At 41.8% G+C, this 21,396-nt stretch overlaps 2 protein-coding genes across 2 annotated transcripts in view; both read right to left on the minus strand.

Annotated features, from left to right (window-relative positions):
* MRTFB (myocardin related transcription factor B) overlaps window positions 1-7,701 on the minus strand; it is a 281,350-nt gene extending 273,649 nt beyond the window's left edge. Inside the window, exons 1-2 of the mRNA XM_019928677.3 lie at window positions 7,598-7,701; window positions 7,346-7,441 (exon numbers count right to left, since the gene is read on the minus strand). The gene's annotated coding sequence lies outside the window, so the exon portion shown is untranslated. The remainder of the gene's footprint in view (window positions 1-7,345; window positions 7,442-7,597) is intronic.
* Window positions 7,702-13,344: 5,643 nt separating this feature from the next.
* Window positions 13,345-21,396, minus strand: part of ERCC4 (ERCC excision repair 4, endonuclease catalytic subunit) — a 34,706-nt gene continuing 26,654 nt past the window's right edge. Inside the window, exons 10-11 of the mRNA XM_004321715.4 lie at window positions 19,777-19,889; window positions 13,345-17,475 (exon numbers count right to left, since the gene is read on the minus strand). Of these exons, the coding sequence (XP_004321763.2) occupies window positions 16,742-17,475; window positions 19,777-19,889 (847 nt within the window). The 3' untranslated portion in view covers window positions 13,345-16,741. The remainder of the gene's footprint in view (window positions 17,476-19,776; window positions 19,890-21,396) is intronic.

Below are 21,396 nucleotides of genomic sequence, written 5' to 3' on the forward strand. Positions count from 1 at the left end.
CCTGTCAACACCTGGCCTGTTTCTCAAACGGCACAAAATGGCTGGAGCTGAGTAAGAACTTCTCCCTTTAGGTAAGACTTGTGCTCTCCCGTTTGCCAAAGGCCTCACCGGGCCCAGTTCTCTCATTTATGTCACTTGCCTGGGCCCCATAGGCATCTGAATTCCTGAACCCGTACTGAAGCCGAGAACTAGAAAAAGAGGTATAAATGTGGAAAGGGAGACAAAATTATCATTTGGTGGGGGAATGAGCTACCTGCAACATCCAAAAGAAACAATGAAAAACCCTTAAAATGAATAAGAGTTCTGTAAGATGGCCAGTTACAAAATCCATAAAAATTAATATAGCAGAACGACTTGGGGTTGGGGGAGGTAAGAGAGTTTAGTCACCATGTGCAATAACAACAAAAAACTTTGAATTAACTTTGCAAGAAATGTGCAGGATTTGTGTGACTCAAACTTCAAGATACTGCTGAAGAACAGGAAATACAAGTAAAGTAAAACACACCATTTTCCTAATATTGTTGTAAGGATGTCCATTATTACCAAAATAACATAAATTTAATACAATTCCAATAAAAATCTAAACAAAACTTTTTTGGGGAAACTTGACCGAGAGGGTCTTAAATATTTGTCTGGAAGAATAAATGCTTGAGGATAGCCAGCTAGCCAATAAAAATGTCAAAGAGCATAATAATAGGGAAGCATCTGTCCAACAAATAATTAAAATTTATTATAAAATGCTAATTAAACTGATAAGATGTGACTATAGGAACAATCAGCATAACAGGATGAGACTCGAAAGCACAAAAACAGATCCGAATGTGCACATAAATATAGTACAAGTTCTACTTCAAATCAGCAGGTAAAGAAAACATTTTTCATAGAGTTACCATATGATCCAGCAATCCCACTCCTAAGCATATATTGGAAAAAACTCTAATTTGAAAAGATATATGCACCCTAATGTTCACAGCAACACTATTTACAATCACCAAGACATGGAAGCAACCTAAATGTCCATCAGTAGATGAATGGATAAAGAAGATGTGATACATACACACACATACACACACAATGGAATATTACTCAGCCATAAAAAAGAATGAAATAATGCCATCTGCAGCAACATGGATGGACCTAGAAATGATCACACTAAGCGAAGTAAGTCAGAAAGAGAAAGACAAATACCATATGATATCACTTACATGTGGAATCTAAAATATGACAAAAATGAACATATCTACGAAACAGCAGTGGACTCACAGACATAGAGAACAGACCCGTGGTTACCAAGGGGAGGAGGAGTGGGGAAGGGGAGGATTGGGAGTTTGGGATTAGCAGATGCAAACTAGTACATATAGAAAGGATAAACAACAAGGTCTTATTGTATAGCACAGGGAACTATATTCAATATCCTGTGATAAACCATAATGGAGAAGAATATGAAAAAGAATATATATATATGTATAACTGAATCACTTTGCTGTACAGCAGAAATTATCACAACACTGTAAATCAACTATACTTCAATGAAATTTAAAGAAAAAGAAAACATTTTTCAAGAAATGATGTCAGGCAACTAGCTAGCCATTTTGAAAAAGTTAGCTCCAGACTTCCCATCATAAACTGACATCAGTTTCTGATGGAACAGAGATTTAAATGTAGAAAATGAAATAAGAATACTCCCCTACAATTCAGGTGAATTTTACATATCCTCAAATGAAAAGGGAATTTTTAAAATACCAAAACATATCAGATTAAAAAAATCTGAAATGCAAAAGCGTAGAAAAAAAGATAAAAGACAAATCTAGAAAAATGTTTGCAATGTTTATGAAACTGGTTAAAACCCTCAACAGATGTAGTTCTTACAAAGACATAAGAGAAAGAATATTGGGTCAGTAAAAGGGGAAATGACACCAGTAGACAATTCACACACACACACACACACACACACACACACACACACACACACACACACAAAGGGCTGGGGAGGGGGGGTGGGGGTTGGAGAGAGAGAAACAAATGGCCAAGAAACAGATGAAAAAATTAATCTCAATAATAATTGAAGAAATACAAGTTAAAATAGTGAAATGACATTGAACTTAAGAGTACTTTGATAGAAGTCACAATGCTGCCATTCTTAGTGAGTTTGTAGGAGAATGGGTTCTCACATCCTGCTGACGTGAATATCAATTGATAAAACCTTTTTGGAGAGCAAGTCCACTGGATATATCAAAAAGTGAAAACACGTTCTTACTCTTTGATTAGGAATTCCCACGTACCAGAATTTATTCTGAGAACGTTATCATGGATGTGCACGAAGGCTTAGTGTAAATGAGACGCATGTCACCATTTCTTCTAATAGGAAACCATTGGAAACGTAAGGGTCGACAGCACAGAACTGGTCTGATAAAGTCTGGGGCTGATACGAGTGTGGGAGAGCAACTTGGATTGGTTGGTGGTGCTGATGCACATTTGATAAATAGTTTAAATTCCATCCACACAAGGATATACTCTGTACCGCTCAAATAATGATGTGGAAGAACATTTATCACGTTGAAAAACTATATACAATAGCATCTATGGGAAGATTCCAAAACAGAAAACAGCCTAGGATACACGTCAAAATGCCAGAAATGATATCTCTGGCTAGTAAACTTAGATGTAGTGTTTTGCCTACTCTTATTTTCTAATAATTGCACAAGATTCTTAGTTTCTTTAGTAGAAGTTCTTTTTTTTTTTTTTTTTTTAAGTAATTGTCAACCCTGGTGGAAGCTACTCCTGGGTCAAGGATGGTCACATCTAGAAAGTGTCCATGGCTAGGGTCAGGGTACTGGTAGTGAGATAAAGGGTTACAGGCTTTCAGGAGAAAGAGATATGTATATATCAGGAGATTAACATATGAATATGTATAGAAAAATCCCCAAATGAGGGGATTATGGTTGTTATTTTCTACATTCTTTTCTATAGAGCAAATATGATGAGATTATGTGTTGTTTATAATTGGGGGGGGGGAGGGGATGAACACAGTACAACTGGTAAATATTATAAAAGCCTACCAGGGCTGGGCTTCCCTGGTGGCGTGCTGGTTAAGAATCGGCCTGCCAATGCAGGGGACACGGGTTTGACCCCTGGTCTGGGAGGATCCCACATGCTGCAGAGCAACTAAGCCCATGTGCCACAACTAGTGAGCCCGTGTGTCACAACTACTGAAGACTGCACGCCTAGAGCCTGTGATCCACAACAAGAGAAGCCACCGCACTGAGAAGCCCGCGCACCGCGACGAAGAGTGGCCTCCACTCGCCGCAACTAGAGAAAACCCACATGCAGCAACAAAGACCCAACACAGCCAAAAATAAATAAATAAAATAAAAATAAACTGTAAAATGTCATTAAAAAAAAACAAACCCTACCAGGGCTATAAATCCTACCAGGGCCTGGCCTTGCCACCCCCCCATATCCCACCCCCATCCCTCCTTAGGTTGCTGTGCACCAGTGCCTGGGGTTCTGTTGCTTCCTTTTTCCCACCTCTGCTTTCCTAGTTTCTTCTGCCAGGAGAGACTTCTCATTTTTTGTATAAAATACAGATAAATATCTTTTAGATATTGCAATAGGAAAAGATTGATTAGACAATTTCAAAAAAATTTCTTAAATTAAAAGCTTTAGTTACATCTTATGGTTACCAGTGGGGAAGGGGGAGAGGGATAAGTTGGGAGATCGGGATTGACATATACACACTACTATATATAAAATAGATAATATGGGCCTACTGTATAGCACAGGAACTCTACTCAATACTCTGTAATGACCTATATGGCAAAAGAATCTAAAAAAAGAGTGGATATATGTATATGTATAACTGATTCACTTTGCTGTACAGCAGAAACTAACACAACATTGTAAATCAACTATACGCCAATAAAAATTGAAAAAAAAAGAAAATTAAAAACATGCATTAGCTCAAAAAGAGTCATGTACCACAATGTTCATTGCAGCACTATTTACAGTAGCCAGGACATGGAAGCAACCTAAGTGTCTATTGACAAATGAATGGATAAAGAAGATGTGGCACATATATACAATGGAATATTACTTGCCATAAAAAGAAATGAAATTCAGTTATTTGTAGTGAGGTGGATGGACCTAGAGTCTGTCATACAGAGTGAAGTAAGTCAGAAAGAGAAAAACAAATAACGTATGCTAACACATATATATGGGATCTAAAAAAAGAAGAAAAGGTTCTGAAGAACCTAGGGGCAAGACAGGAATAAAGACGCAGATGTAGAGAATGGACTTGAGGACACGGAGAGGGGGGGAAGGGTAAGCTGGAACAAAGTGAGAGAGTGTCATGGACATATATACACTACCAAATGTAAAATAGATAGCTAGTGGGAAGCAGCCGCATAGCACAGGGAGATCGGCTCCGTGCTTTGTGCCCACCTAGAGGGGTGGGATAAGGAGGGTGGGAGAGAGACGCAAGAGGGAGGGGATATGGGGATATATGTATACGTACAGCTGATTCACTTTGTTATACGGCAGCAACTAACACAACTATGTAAAGCAATTATACTCCAATAAAGATTAAAGAAATGTATTAGCTACAAAAGAAAAGATTGATCTATTTTATTATCTTAAGAACTTTTATCCATCAAAAGGTACCTTAAAGAAAGTGAAAAGAAGTACAGCAAACAAAGGATTAGTATTGAGAACATATCAGGGACCGCTTTTATAAGAAAAGCACCAGCAATTGTAGAAAGATGGGCAAAAAACACACAGACACTCTTCAGAAGAAAGGAGGTGTATTTGGCCAATCAAATTCAAAGGGATGCTCACCATCAAAGGTAAAAATGCGAATCAGAGCCACAGTGAGGTATTGTTTCACACACAATCAGTCGGCAAAAATGAAAAAGCCCGAAAACATCAAGTGTCGGACAGGGTGTGGACCCATCACTTCTCACACACATTGCTGATGGGGGTGTAAACTGGGGCAACCATTTTGGGGAACAGTTTGGCTTTGTACTCTGAAATCGAGCACATGTGCACAACCCAACTTAACAATTGTACTCCCAGGTACGTGCCCAAGAGAAATGTTTGCATATGTGTAAGACCCTTACAAGAACGTTCATAAAAGTACCGTTTACACTATCAAGGATCTGTGAATGACCCAAATGACCAGTAACGAGAGGGTTGCTGGATAAACTGTGGGACGCTTATATCATAAAATATTATAGAGGAGCCAAAACAAGCCAAAGGCAGCAACATGCAACAGTAGATGAATCTTAACAGTGTAAGTCCTAAAAAATTGCATACAACACGATGTCTTTTCTATAAAAGTAAGAACAACATATATACACACATATAGACACATACACTTTTCTGAATACATATAATATATATATAAAACTGTGAGGCTAGATAAAAAAGAAAGCAAGGGCATACTGAACACATAAATCAGGATGAGGGTTCGCTTTGGCTTGGGAGAAGCAGGGAAATAGGCTGGGGGTAGATCTGTGTGGTTAGATGTAAGTTATAATCTTATTGTCAATGTTCTAGCTTTTTGGGGGGGCGGGGCGGTAGCTTCATGAGTACTTTCTCATTATTAAAAATAACAAACTAAATAAAGCAGGTCATACATGGATCAATGGCGACGTGTTTCAGGAACCAAGGATTATTAATTAGTTATGCACTGCTGTGCACCGGAGTCCAACAAGAAATAAAAAACCTATGTTAAACGGAAGTTAGAATATGATAAAGGAAACACAATTATTAACCAGAGGAAACATAGGAAGCTTGAATCTGGATGACAGGTTGAAGATTCAGTTTGAAGGCATAGATGGAAGGTTTGAAGCACCTATTACAAACCACATGCAAAGGTATCTCCTAAACTGCTCTAAGGAGTAAGTTATAGAGACCTACCTGGGGCTTGTCTTTCATTTTATAAAAATTCTCTTCCATTTCAAAACCACCCTCTGACACCATTCAGCGAAACCAGGGAATAGTCCAGAGACCTTCAGCAGCTGAGGACATTGTTTCCTTGACTTTTCAAGACAACTCAGCTCTCTCATCGGCTGGAAAGACTCGTCTCATGCTATCTTATTCCTACAAGGCATTAAATGTGAAAGAAGGCCTAGCTGGGCAGTTTGCCACGAAGTCTACTTTTACAGCCTCTGTAACCTATGCTCACGGCATCCCAGAACTCTGTAATGCATATCACAGTGCTTGGAAGGTTTGGTCATTTCCAGGCAATGAGTGCGTGTGTGTTTAATCCAAGTAATATTTACTGTAATTCCATTATTACAAATTCAAAAGTTGGCTCTGCTTTTCAGATTCTTTTAAGATCTGGAAAAAACAACAACCTATAACTCCAGCCCCTGGGCTGTGTTCTGCTTACCGTCTGGCACACAGTAGGTGCTTCATGAGTGTTTGTTGAGTTAACTGGCATTGTTTTCCAAATAATGATTTTGAAGACCCTGGATTTCAAGAGTAAACACTTGCTGAGCCATCCTTTCTACAGATCGTGTTTACACAGGCACACCTCGTTTTACTGTGCTTTGCAGTTACTGCGTTTTTTACAAACCAGTATCAATCACGTCTATTGGCATTTTTCCAACAGCATTTGCTCACATCATGCCTCTGTGTCCCATTTTGGTAATTCTGGCAATATTTCGAGATCTTTCTTTATTATATTTGTTGTCGTGATCTGTGATCTTTGATGTTACTGCCATGACTCACCAAAGGCTCAGATGATGGTAAGCATATTTTAGCAAAGTATTCTTTAACTGAAGTATGTACATTGTGTTTTAGACATAATGCTATTGCACACTTAATAGATGACATTACAGTGTAAACATTACTTTTATGTGCGCTGCACATAAAATTTGTGCAGAAAATTTGTGTGACTTGCTTTATTGTGATATTTGCTTTCTTGAGGTGGTCTGGAACCAAACCTGCGGTTTCTCCAAGGTGTGCCTGTATAGCAAAAAACAGTCTAAAAAGAATGAACGCATTCATGAGGGGTATGTCAGGTAAATAGATGAAATTTGGGACTGTCTCTGGAAATCAAGGACACAGCTAGTATATGTGAGATCAGCCTCTGCGGCAAGGACATACCTTCAAAGTATATGTAGAATCCAGGGAGTCAGAAAATACACACACACATACACACAAGCACCTCCCCCCGCCACAGATTTAGTAACAGAGAGATGAGATTAAAACAAAGCCCTCCTATATTAATGACCTTCTTGTAAAGATGACAAATTTTCCAAATCACTTTGTCCCTTGAATTTGTTCACCAAAAGACAGCAGCCGACATACGGAACTATGAAAGAAATAATTAAAACCTTACCCACAAGGTTATCAGCCAGAAGTAGGTATTATGGAGAGAATCTCTCTAGGAGGAGGAAGAAACAGTCACTTTTCCTGTCCACCACGGGCATGTCATCTGAAAGCAGAAAAGTATCACATACTTTTCAGAAGAAGATCGTGAGCCAGTCCCTGCATAAACTCATATTCATATTTTCCCAATTGAGGTCGATCACATCTAAAAACATCTGGGCTGCCCCTCCCTTCATTGTGGCTCTTTCTTGATTAGCCCCACCTGCCAAACCACTTGGTTTTTCTTTTTTTGTCATCTAAGCACACATGTGTTCCTTTCCCCCTAAATTAACTTGCTCTCGGGTTTGCTGGCGTCCAAGTGTTAAGTCATTTCACCTGTGTGGGATCTGTCGGCACCGCCCATCGGCGAAGCTCCTGGGCGCAGTTATGCTGTTGGCTTGCTCTGACTTGTATTTGCTGAAATGGGAAGGCACCCAGGGCATAAACAGACGTCTCCAGTCTCGAGGCTGCCGGGGAGCAGGTGGAGGCAGGTGCATGGCAGGTCCTTCTTTCTGCCTTTGCTACCCAGCATCTACCCCCTCTCCAAATTTGTTGCCAGTCTATGCTTTACCTGTCTGTGCTGTCTTGGGTCAGTAAAAATAAATAACTCACCTACCAGCACTACTCTGGGCGTGTGGGATCAGCACACCAGTGTTAGGTGGTATGACATCATCATCCTTTCATGCGTGTACACTTCCTCTGTGTTTGCATCCAAATACAAAGCAACAGATGGGTATGGATGGGGTAGTGAGGGCGTATACCAAGAGCTTAAGGATAAATCACCATAAAAATGGGTTGGTCAGGTCTTTTCTTTTTCCACCAAACTGTTAACTGCGTTTATTACTTAAAAAAATCTTTGCGGTGTAATTTACATACAATAAACCGCACACAATTAAAGTGTATACTTTGAATGATAACTGGCATATGTATATGTTGTGACACTGTCACTGCAATATTCCAGACATTTCCATCAACTCCAAATGAGTTTCCTTGTGGATATGGCCAGTTTTTATCTTCAATTTGGAAGCCTTTTTGGTTTTGAGGGAATCAGATCTCACCTAGGAGCCCAAGGCTTAGCATGGGGTCACTGATAGTATTGAAGAAATTAATAGCAAAACACAGCACCCCCACCCACCACCCCCCACCCCTCCACCTCCCCAAATCCACCACTTCCGCAGGGAAAACAATCCCTCTGACCAACAAAAGACTCGGGACTTCCAGTATGACTCACCCTCAGTCCCGGAGCGCATACTCAGGCTCTGATAAGAGGCAGTCAGTCTGTCCTCCGTTTGTTTATGAGTCATGCTGGAAATCAGGCAGCTCCTTTTTTCTCTCTCCCATGTCACGGTTCTCTCCCATGTCACGGACAAGAATCAGAGGCAGATACACCCCATTCAAAGTGCAGTCCTCCTTAAAGTGTCCGGTGACTCAATGGGGACCCCTACCGGTGGAGACAGAGAGGGCCACGTCATGGAGTGGAGGTCTGCCTTTCTCCCCACACTTCAAGGCCAGATCTTAGCGACTTGCAGATTTGCAAGAGACTTGGGAAAAAGCAGCTGAGTTTTCTGTGCATCCTGTTCACCGATTATTAGTGACAGAGTGGGGCGTGAGTCACAGCCTGCAGCCGGTGCCCACACTGGAGCGATTAACCACGTAATTGCTTCAGTGATGAACCTTCCCCCAGCTGCAACCCGCCTCCCCTGGTAGAGCTTTAGGCTGTGAGCCAACAAGTCTCAGTGGTAGGAATAGTGAAGGCCGGGGTTTAAAACGCCCAAGTTGTGATTCCTTTAGCCAGTGCCTTCCTGGCCCCGATTTAAAGTTCCTGCACACAAGTCCTGACGGGAGCAGTGGGGATGTTTCAACTAGAATTAATGTCATGATCAAGTCAACGTAAAGTAGATTGATTTGCTGTTTCAAGGTATTGCGGCAAAGTGCTCTGTTTGGAGAACAAATCACCATAGCAACTCAGCTGCCCCAGTTACAGTAGGCGCAGGACGACCAAAATAAAAATCCTTACCAAGTCACAGGATTGGCTAGTGAGAGCTGCTGAACAGAATATCAGTTTCCAGACGGCATGAGCCAGCACGTATTTTGGCTTCCTAAATCACTGAAAGGGACGCTTTAAATAATAATAAAACTGTCCAGCCAGGTTACAAACAGAGGGGTTCTGGGCCATCCCCCCTCCAGCTTAAACACAAGCAGACTTCACCGCCAAACAGCAGCATTTGTCCTTAAAACAGACTTCGGGAAAGGGCTCATTGTTACTCATTGGGGCTTGCCAGTTCCGTTCCAAGTTGGGAGTAGATGGTACTCTAAATGCTGGTTTTTAAGAAGAGCCAAATCAGTATGAAAACAGGTTTTATGTAGGTGTGAAAAGAAGAAAAGCAAAACCACTCTTTCTTCCCTCCACCCCCTGGACCCCCAGCACCGAGTTCTGGTTCCATTGATTATCTGTTCTCTCTCTAGCATCTTCCTTCTCTCACTCGGCTCTGTTCCTTCCTTCTGATCACCTACAAAATCACCGTGGCCGTGGGGCTTGCCCATTGTTCTCTGCATCCCACCGTCCAGGGCTTCCTTTGGCCCCTCAGTCTGGTGTGTGTCCCGGGATGCCCAGAGCTCTCTGCCTTGCTGCAAACTGAGGCCACCAGTGTTCCTACTGTTCCACTCCTGATGCTGTGGGTCACTCCCTTGAAATTCTCTCCTGCTTTTGATTCTGGTTGCTGCATGATTCAGAATCTTCTTTTTATAGTCTGTCTCCTCTATTGTCTCACTTCCTAAATTTAGGCATTTTCTAAAGTCCTGTCTGTTTCATACTTGCTTTAACCATTTATCTGATGTCTTCAATTCTCATTTCTAAGCAGTTGTCTACCACATCTTCAGCTGAGACTGTCCACCTGACTATCGGTTATCTCAAAACCAACTTGGTCAAAACTGAGCTTAATCTCCCCAACACAATAGGATCCTTCTCCAGACTCTTTGTTTCTGTTAATGGCTTCATCATTTCCTGAGGCTTAAAGGCTAAGTGTTATTTAGACTCTTCCTAGGCAGATATTTTCTTTGCTATGTTCCATAGACTGTCCTTTGATGCTTCTTCCATTTATGTCCTTCTTTCCATTTCCAAAGCTATCATCTGAGTTCTGGCCATCGGCACCTGTTGCTGAGGTTGTTACAACAGCTTCTGAAATGGTGTTTTCACCTCCAGCCCTTCCTTTGAGGTAGCAAGGTATGGTAGAAGGAAAGCAGGCTTTGAGTTGGAGTCCCACCTCTGCCATTTACTTCCACTGTGACTTTAATTTCTTAATCCCTGAGTCTTAGTCTTCTCACCTGTAAAGCAGGTATAATCCGTATATTTCAGGGTGTGAGAATTTAATGGGGTAACATACATAAAATACCTGGTGCACTTTAAGTGCTCAACTGATGTTAGTTCCTTTCCATTTCAAACTCACTACTGCCAGACCGAAATCTTAAGACAGACTTCTTGGTCACGTCCTTCCCTTACTCAAGCATTCGTTTTTCTACTGAAATGAGGACAAACTCCTTGAGCCTAGCACTTGAGAGGCTCCTACGGTATGGCCCCCGTGTCTTGTTCCAACTCTGCTGTTCACGACTCTTTCTTTAAACACCATTCTATTTCCCATCTGCTTCTTTGCTAGTGCTCTGGACTGGGACTTAAGTGCACTGTCTGCATCTCCGTCTGATGAAATTCTAGCTGTTCTTTAAGAGTCATCTTGAATTCTATCTTCTCTCTGAGGCCATCCCTGCTCCCTACCATTGGATATGACATCTTCCTCTGGCCCCTGGAGCACCCTCTCTTGTGGCATTTTTATTATTCTACTTGCTCATGTTCTTTGTTTGACGTCTCTTTACTGCACGACTGAATGTCCTTGATGGCACGGACAGTTACAGCACTGAACCCAGGGAGAGCCCTCTGCCTTCTCTCTCTGCCTTATGCAATAAACGCTTTATGCCAAAACCAAACCTGCCTGGTCACGCTTCTCTTGGTCTACCGAGCTTTCTTCTTCCCTAAGCTTCTGCCGGGTGTCACTTTTCCCAGAAACAAAGTTGCACAGGGAAGCAAATCTCTTACTCAGTGAAAGGCATTCTCTCATTGACACCAAAATTCTGGAGGTTATCATTACAGGAAAAGTGTCCCCAAATATCATCTCAAATATACCGCGTCACCATTTCATCAGACCCAGTTTATTTACTATTTTCATGAACCCCAGGAAATTCCCTTGTTTGAAATCACAAGTTGATTTTGTTTACCTGTCTCCCAGGCCCCCAGGGAGCACTGTTCTTTCCGTGTAGAAATACCTGCTTCATGCAAATGGATCCTTGGGAATATCTGAAACTTCTCTTTTTTCTCATTCATGAATCAAGTCTCTTTAACACTGATAATACGACACAGAAAAGGAATTCAGATTAAAGATTCCATTGAGCTTTTGTAAACGGAATGAGAAAGCCAGGGCCACTGAACCAGCATGTTAAAATGTGTCTATAGTTCTTATTTAATCAATTTATAGTTTTTAATATTAATGTCTTAGTTCCAAAGTACAGTTCTTAAATATATATATGTATATATATATGTAATAAAATCCACCTTCTAATTTATAAGGTTTCATTTTAGGATGAATGAGGCTGGAAATATGGATTCATCATTACATGGGAGCTCATGTGGCAACACCATTTGCAAAGCACAATTTTCAAAAGGTTAAAAACATGACTCTCATACAAATAGAAAAATAACAGAAGTCAAAGATTTTTTTCAATTCAATTAATGAGGAAACCAGTAAGATGTCATGATTGATTCAAGAGAAAATTCAAGGACCTGGAGATTTGTAGTTGGTCAAAGGAATTCAGAATAAATTTGCTAACAAATGCAAAACTGGTTAATGTTCCACTAGGCAATATTCTTTGTGGTGTTACTGTACAAGAATCATTTGTAATGCTATCAGTTTTCTGCAGATTAACCCCTATTCTTATAAGCTTGCAAAATAGCCTTCCTAATCAGTCAGCAAAAGGTTCCCAGCCCTAGAAAATCAGATAATCCCTGGGCAGCAGAGGTCCCTAGGCAACATCCAGGTCTACAGAGTAAGGGTACTCAGTACTCTTTTGGACCGCTTTCCAAGTTTTGCATACCTGCTCTTGACACTTCTGACAGGCATGGAAACAAACCAATCTGCTTTTTCTGTATTTGTCATTAGATTTATGAAAGGGGACACAAAGCACAGTCTCCCACTCTCCACCGGCCCTCCTTTGCCCCCAGTTTTTCATCATGGGCTGTGGAGTCAAACTGCTTGAGTTCCAATCATGGTTCCATTTACTACTGGGTGACCTTGGAAAAATTACTTAACCTCTCTGTGCCTCAGTTTCATCACTGTAAAAGAGGACTTTAAGTAATAGTACCTTTATGGCTTTACCATGAGGATTAAATGAGATAAAGCACAAATGCTAATACATGTGAGTTATATTACTACTGAGTAAGGGTTCATCATTCTACCAGAGTATTCGGACATTAAAACATTTTGAGAAATAAACTGTCTGACACCTTATGTTAAAGAGGGTTTCGGTTCTACATTTCAAGGCAGAAGCAAAATACTTAAATCACTGAAATGAGTCAATTAGTAAACTAATGATTAACTTGTTTAAGAGGCTACAACAAATTCGCAATGTGTTAAAAGAGTAATTTACTTCTTTTAACTTTAAAAGGAATGTTAAAGGAACAAAAATGTATGAGTCAGGGGTGGCAGGAAATTAATCTTTGTTGAGTTAAGGTGTCCCAGGCATATACTTACCCCATATTCATTACATTGTCAACAAATGAGTATTTTCAGAAGGAGAATGGTTTTCCCCCTTCCTTAAGGACACATGCTACAAAATGAAAAACAGTAAAGGAAAATAACCAAAAGAAAAATACTCTGATGCCTTAGAAAGTGGGTTTACCAAGCAAGTCAAATGCCAAAGCAGTGGTTCAAAGTGCATTTCAGCTTTAATCGTTTACTCTGCGTAAAAAAACCAATTAAATATTCTCTGAATTTTAAATTATATTTACCAACACACTGGTAACTATAATGTACTGGGAATATATTCCCTTTCACTATACATGGTTATTTTTATTTTGCCCACAGAATGCTGAGGAGAATACTGAATAAATACACGTTATTAAAACACACACAAACAACTCTGTTACAAATTGATGTAAATGGTTAGGTCTCCCTCCCATACAAATTTTGGCTTATATACCCTTACATCAAAAAAACAAGAGTGGTGTAGGCCACCAAATACCCATGGATAAAGATGGTAACTTAAGCACTGAAGTCCAGAATCAGACAGGAAATAGCTATAAACCAAAATAGAAAGCAAAATAATGAAGAGAAGTGACAACTCATGTCAAAGTCTGGGTAAATTTTAATATGCCCAAGCCTGAGAAAAGAATTTTCCTAAAATGTTGGTTCTTAAGGAGACATTTGTAGGTTAAACTGAACACAAAAGAAAAGGGAATTTCCCTAAAGAAGTTTTCTGAGCCAAAAGAAAATCAAATTATGCTTGAAAAACTAAAGCAAAGACTAATAATTCCTGTCTTTCTCCCCTCACCCACCTCTCCAGATTCGCTTCAGTGTAGGTTTTCCTGCTGGAGGCCATTTATTAACTCTATATTCTGTTATCTCAACACAACTGAATCTAGACTTAACCCTCTGTGTCTCAGTGGGTTGATAAATGAGACAATTATTTTCAGTCCCTCATGAGCTGGGAAACTGCATTCTGGACGTGCCCAAACATACGTAGACATAAAGACATACTAAGCCTCAGATTAAAGAAACACTAACTACTGCCAAAAGGATATTATTTACGGCCACTATTATAAATGATTTCTTCTTATATAACTTTAAGAAAGTATCAAGAGAGACACTGTGAGTTAAAACTGAAAACGACTTCTCACAATATTTCATATGCTCAAAGTTTTATGCAAAAAACTTTTAACCTAGAATAATGTTGGTCTCAAGTTTTTAAAAAAGGTTTTTAAAAAGCTAAGCATGAGTTCATAAGTAAACTGGATGTTCGTGATTTTGAAAGAAAAAGGCAAAGTTAATAAAATGATGCTAGAAAATAAAGTGATATAGTTTCTTGCAACTGCATGCATTTCTAGTTCTTTGCCAAAGATTCTTAGATTGTAAAAATTTTAAAAGAATTTGGCAAAAGTAAATACATGATGGTTGTATTGAGAAGGCTTTCCACAACTGGAGATACTAAAATATATTTTAGTTGGGAGAGGAAGTGGCAGTGAGAGCCTTTCAACTATAATGACCATTTTAGAGTTCATTAGACATTATCGTTCATAATTCAAACACACATGAGTTGGTGCACTGTCTTAAGATGTCTAGTAGGTACAACAGCAAATAACAGAATTTGGGAGACAGAAGACACTGGCTCTCTAAATACAACTAAGACTGTTTTCTATGTTGTAGCAGATAACAAGGACTGTTTAAAATGGTAGCTTTGAGAGCTTATTTTTGAAAACTTAACTTGGAGTGAAACCCTTACCAAAGAATGTGCTGTTAGGATTTTCCTTTTACGTAATGAAAGAATAAAAGGCAGGTGGAATTATACCAGGAGAAGAAAACAGAAATTACATCTCTCAAGCAGAAGTGCTAGGATAGAGTGAAGCAAAATTATAATAACCGTGACTATTTGAGGTGGTATCTATTTTAATGTACTTTTAACTATGACTGAATGCTTAAATAAATAAATGCATACAAAAGTGAAAGTTAACATATGTGCCTGACATTTTTGTTTTCCTATTCTCAAGGGTATATTTTTAACCCTGGGACAAAATTAGTAGCCCAAATCTTTATTCTGCCTTAAACTAATTTTTTGTTTCTTCTCTCCTCTCCAAGTCACTCTACAGAGTTAGACAATAACAAATATGGTTCCTTGATACCCCTTAATTCATTCTTGTGGTATCCTTGTATAGAGTTCAAAATCCATATACTTCAACATATGTCGACATACCAAGAAATCAAGATGAAAGGTTCGGTTTGGAGATGACAGTTGAAAGACTTCTGTTAAAGTTGAAGACCATTTTGCGTTACATGGTCCACTGTCGACTCCGAGTTCCAACAGTGTAACAAATAAAAACACGGCCGACAAAATGTGACCCTATGTGATGTGGCCAGCAGAATTGATGTCTGCAGCAGCTCTTGAGGTAAAAACTTACTACACATCACTAAATATGTGAATAATACCTAAGTTAATAATGTTTCAATATAAAAGTTTAAAAACTGCACAAAGATGCTGTGAATGTCCTGTACATATACTTCAGTAAGGACCAGGAGGAGGTTTGGAATGAGACTGTTTTCTTTATGGATTTTCAAATATATATATATTTCTTTAGGATTTTTATATATTCTATGCATTGATCTTCCATCTCCTTACAACCCTTCTGACTCAACTCATGGAAGGAAAATCAAATCTTAAAGGCTGTGGGTCCCTCCTTTGCTTGTGTGCCAGTCCCCACACAGAGGCGCAGGAGGCTGCTCTGGCACAGGGACGTGGGGGGCGGAGACCCGGCAGAGGACCCGAGCTGGGGGTCCCAGGACAGGTGAGGAGAGGCTGGGAAGGAGGAAGTCTGAGAGACTCTGCTGGGACTTAGGAGGATAAACAGCTATAAAAACGGAGCATTTTCAGGGCTCCTTCACCCACGCCATCCAATTCCGTAAACTGGTAATTCATTTCATGTTTTAAAAATACTGGTTTTGAACAATCCAGTTATAGTTATAGTACGTGCCTCATATCTTCAGGTGATCAGAAGACCGACTGGCCGGTTTTAGAGGTGGCTGCCTTTCTTAAATTAGCAGTAGGAAGTCCCCATGAATTTATCCCAGAGGCAGACAGGTGGGAGAAGCACGCAGCTGAGGAAAACCTGGAGGGGAGAACAGGTCGGCAATGGCAGAGATGTTCCCTTCTCAGTGTCCTGGGAGCCCCTCTGTAGACAGAGGGTAAGAACACGATGGTGCGTTTTCAGTCTGTGGAAGAAACCTAACTTTCTGCATGTTTCAGAAATGGCCTTCTATAAACACCTGCAGACACTTTCCCTGATCCTGACACCTCATGTAAAAATGGAACGTACTAGACCTGGCAAGGATGGTGCAGGGAAGGAGGAGAGCAGGCGCGGGAAGTAAAAATGATTCCTGAACGCAAAGTTCAGAGCCCAGCCTTGGCCTCTGGTCCCCTGACCCAGGAGACAGCCTAATCATTCAAAGACTGGCAGAGAATGAGCTACTGGGCTAGTAATTAATAAAGACCTGTGAGGGCAGGCAAGGAGCAGCTGAGAAGCATAGTCACAGGATAGGAAAACAGGCACCACTGTTCATTTTTCCATTTTCCCTTTGGAGATGACCTCTGCGTAGGAGGTGTGAATGAAGTCATAGAGCTGCCTGGCATTTGCCGCATTCCCCAGCAAGAGCACCAGCTTGTCGAGGGACAGGCTTGCTAATTCGGCGATGTTCTTAATGTTGGTCATCAGGGAGCGACAGTTTTTGGCATTTACCCCTGGCATTTTTAACAAGAAGTCCTGGGGACCGGGATTATACTTCTCTGCCTCGGGGAGGGTCTCGGAATCGGCTGTCACAGCCATGGCCGTCGCCGCGTCCGGCTGTGGCTTGTTCTGCTTCAGCCCCTCAAACAGCTCTGCGGTGGCGTGCGGGGAGGGGCACCAGAGGATCCGGAGCCTGGGGAAGTGCAGCGTGAGGAGCGTGAGCTTGGAGCTGATGTCGTTGCCGGAGATCTCCTGATGGAAGGCACCTCGGGACATGAGAGAGAAAGGCTTAGTGGGGTCGAACTCGATCAGAAGCACCGGCCGCTTGTAGTAGCGGGACATGGAGATACACTGGCTGTAGAGGCGGCCATTGTTCAAAGAGCCGATCAAATCACTGACGCTCTTGCGCTCCACGCACATTTCTGGAGTCAGAACGTAGTCTCCGACCTCTAAGGTCACTGGCTCAATGTCAATGCCCCGACGGTGGATCAGAGATGGGAGTTCGCTTCGAAACTCGCGCATGTCCACAACGATACTTTGCTGGGTACCATTCTGTTCCTGGCCGCCTATGAAGAAAAAGAAGCACTTTAAGTAACGTCACTGAGGAATAACTCTCAAAGGTGGCAGAGCACAAAGTTAAAAATCTATGTTTCCGCTGTTAATCTCCGATGCCTGGTTACACAGTATGACATGTTATTCCACACTTTTCCGTATTATAAAAAGGTTTATTTGCAGTTTAAGGCTATTTCCCTTAAACTAAATAGAGCTGGTAGGAAGTTGGGGTCTCGTGGTACTTCCTTACTTAGAATTCACAAATACCAGCATTTGCCATCATCTTCCCTCTGTGGTTCCTCTACGGCAGCGGTCCCCAAGCTTTCTGGCACCAGGGACTGGTTTCGTGGAAGACAGTTTTTCCACGGACGGGGGTGGGATGTGTGGGTGCGGGGGGGCTGGCTCAGGCGGTGATGTGAGCCATGGGGAGCCATGGGAAACTGCAGAGAAAGCTCCACTCACCCGCTGCTCGCCTCCTGCTGTGCAGCCCGGTTCCTAACAGGCTGCAGACCAGTATCGGTCCGTGGCCCAGGGGTTGGGGACCCCTGCTTTATGGTCCCTCACTGTTGCACTGACCACACTTTACTGATCATCGTTGTCCCAATTCCTAGGACACAGTAGATGCTTAGAAATGTTCTCTGCATAAACTGCCTTGTGGACTGCTGTGAAAAAATTTGGAGCTTTTAGTGCTTGTATCAATGAGTCCAGAGACGGGAAAATGCGAGAAGCTGGGAAAAACAAGAGCACAGAGCTTCTCCCACTAACGTGCATATGAATCACCTGGGATGGAGTTAAAGTACCTACTGTTTCTGTAGGTCTGGAATAGGGTCAAAGACCCTGCGTTTCTAACAGGCTCCCATGTGATGCCAACGCTGCTGGTTGAAGGACTCAAAAGTGCTGTTGTAGGCAGAATGGTGGCCCCCTGATGATGTCCATGTCCTAATCCCTGAAACCTGCAAATATGTTACTTTACACGGCAAAGGTGACTTTGGAAATGTGATTAAATTAAGGCTCTCAAGATTGGGAGATTATTCTGTATCACCCAGGTAGGCCCAAGGGTCTTTATAATGAAAGAGGGAAGCAGGAAGCTCAGAGTTGGAGCTGCTGACCTTGAAGTGGGAGGAAGAAGCCATGGGCCAAGGGATGCAGGCGGCCTGGATAACCTGGAAGAGGAAGGGATTCTCCCCTGCAGCCTCCAGGGGGATCGCAGCCCGGCACACACCTTCATTTGAGCTCAGTGAAACCCATTTGGACTTCGGATTGTAAGATAATAATGGTTAGATAATAAATGTGTGTTGTTTCCAGACACTAAGTTTGTGGCGATTTGTTACAGCAGCAAAGGAAAGCTAACACAAGCGCTTAGAGGACTGAACTCGAAAGCGCAGATTTCTGTGAACAGCTTTCTGTGTGGTACCTACTTGCTCCAAACTACCTCATTCATATTGCCTGACATCCTGCTGTTCTGCATGACATGTCCACAGCCTATTTGAGTTAATAGGAATCTTCTTCAAAAGATACTCTGAGGCAGTGTTTCCCAGTACGGTCCAAGGACCACGTCCATCAGACGCTGACCCCATTTCAGATCTACTGATTCGGAATTGCTACGGACTGGGGTCCGTGAATCTACAGTTTTAACAAGCATCAGAGGTTATTCTTAAGTATGCTGAATTCTGAGACCCACTGCTTTAACTGCGCTGGACCCCACCGAAGGAGAAAAGGGCTCAACTGTATTGTTTTTCCCACGCCTCTTGGCTGAAAGCAGCTGCTGACATGGGAAAACAGGGCCTGGGGCGTGGGACATGGCTAACCCTGCACCATGGTGCACGTGGCATCCAGCAGGTCTTGGTGGAAGCCACTGCTGGGACGCTGCATGGCAGTGAGAGTACCACACACCTGGGATCTGGAAAAGCGCCAAGAAGCAACCAACAAACACAGATATGGAAGTGGGACCGCACCCCAAACAATCCTGAACCTTTATCTAGGGGCAAACTGGCCTCTTCAGGTAAAGGTAAGAACCTAATCACCATTTACAAAAGTTTCTTGGCAAAAGTACATTCTGAATCTCAACCAATGCTGGAGTGTAACTGATTTCCAATGCCGGTGCGTAGATCACAACCCCACTTATCTTACAGGTGAGGAGCCCGAGATCCAGGGAGGACACGTGGCTAGTAAACAGCCAGCTGAGACCAGGGTATGGGAGCAGACAGCCACGTTTAAGAGCTTATTGAGAAAAACCAAGCTTCTGCAGAGAAACTCTGGAACCTAACAGCCTCCTGCACAGGCAGCAGGAGTGCTCGGCAAAGGGCAGGACTCACCGGCTTTGCGTGTGTCGGTGGGAGCACCCGCAGATACACAGCCTCTTACGAGGTCGAGGTTCGTTTCGTCTCTGCCTTCTCTTTCTTCAGGGACAACCATGCTAGCCTTTTCCCTGGGGGTGGGAGAAAAACATCTTCAACATTTCTGAGCTAATTTCAAAATTCCAGATTTTAATCTCTTGTAAATTATAATATACAAAATGATCTACATAACTGTAGTGGTAAAAGAGAATACAGGAAACACTAGAAGTAAATATGCACAGTCAAGTGATGTGTAAAGGAAGCAGAAAGAGCTTCTTGGTTGGGTACTCCTGCTCATCTTCCAGAGTTAAAAAATACTGTTATTTATTTTCTATTCTGTATGTCCTCTAAACACTTTGCGGCATGAAATAAGCATGTGAAAAATGCCAGAGAGATTATTGAGACTTTTTATTAAAATGTGCTAAATGTGTTACTGAACATTGAAAAGGATTCAAATAATTTATATCCCAATATTTTCAGAGTAATCATAAATAGGATGGTTAAAAATCAATGATTAGGGACTTCCCTGGTGGCGCAGTGGTTAAGAACCTGCCTGCCAATGCAGGGAACATGGGTTTGAGCCCTGGTGCAGGAAGATCCCACATGCCACAGAGTAACTAAGCCCGTGCACCACAACTACTGAGCCTGCGCTCTAGAGCCCGTGAGCCACAACTACTGAGCCCATGTGCCACAACTACTGAAGCCTGTGTGCCTAGAGCCCATGCTCCGCAACAAGAGAAGCCCCCGCTTGCCGCAACTAGAGAAAGCCCATGCACAGCAACGAAGACCCACCTCAGCCAAAAAAATAAAAATAAAAAAATCAATGATTAAAGAAATGAAAACAATACATGGTTAAGCTTTGATTTAAAAAACTCCAGGTGGGAGGCCCCATTAAACACCCTCGGTTTTAAAGGAAAATCAAGATTAATATTAGAAAGCAAATTTCCAACAAAAGATTTAAACAAAAAAATCAACATCTCAGGTTATGTAGTAGAGCAGCATCAATTCACTCACTTGTGCGTTTACTTAAAACATTTACAGAGGGCTCCCACATGCTGTGTGAGGTATTTTGGATACAAATACGGTTATTTGTATCCGATAATTCCTGTCTTCAAGGAAGCTCAGTATCTTAAACCCGGTAGATTGACAAGCCTGTACAATCCTAACTCAGATTTGTAATCGAGAACCAGAATCATGGCAAGATCCTCAATAACCACAGGGAGAGGAGGCCAGGTGTGCCACAGTCTTATTTTTCAAAACCAGTAAAAGATGCTATCATCAGTTCAGGAAAGAGCAAGTACTGTGTGTTCCTCTGTGCCAGGCTGACAGAAAAGATGTATAAGGATGGGTCTCTGCCCTCGCTGGGCTTGCAAGTGAGTTTCACGGCAACGTGAAAACCGTGGAACTGACTGACTGCAATAAAAGAGGCCAGGGAAGGTGAAACAAGAGGAATCTTCATCAGCAACTAATGATTTCAACAAGGGCTCAAACAAAAACGATTTTCCAATGAAAGGAAATAAAATCAGATGGAGCAATTCCCCAACCACTCTGGATATGTGATGTTTTAGGGCAGGGCACCACGAAGAGATTCCACCAGAG

Source organism: Tursiops truncatus, chromosome 15, assembly GCF_011762595.2.
Source record: "Tursiops truncatus isolate mTurTru1 chromosome 15, mTurTru1.mat.Y, whole genome shotgun sequence".
Classification (NCBI taxonomy): domain Eukaryota; kingdom Metazoa; phylum Chordata; class Mammalia; order Artiodactyla; family Delphinidae; genus Tursiops; species Tursiops truncatus.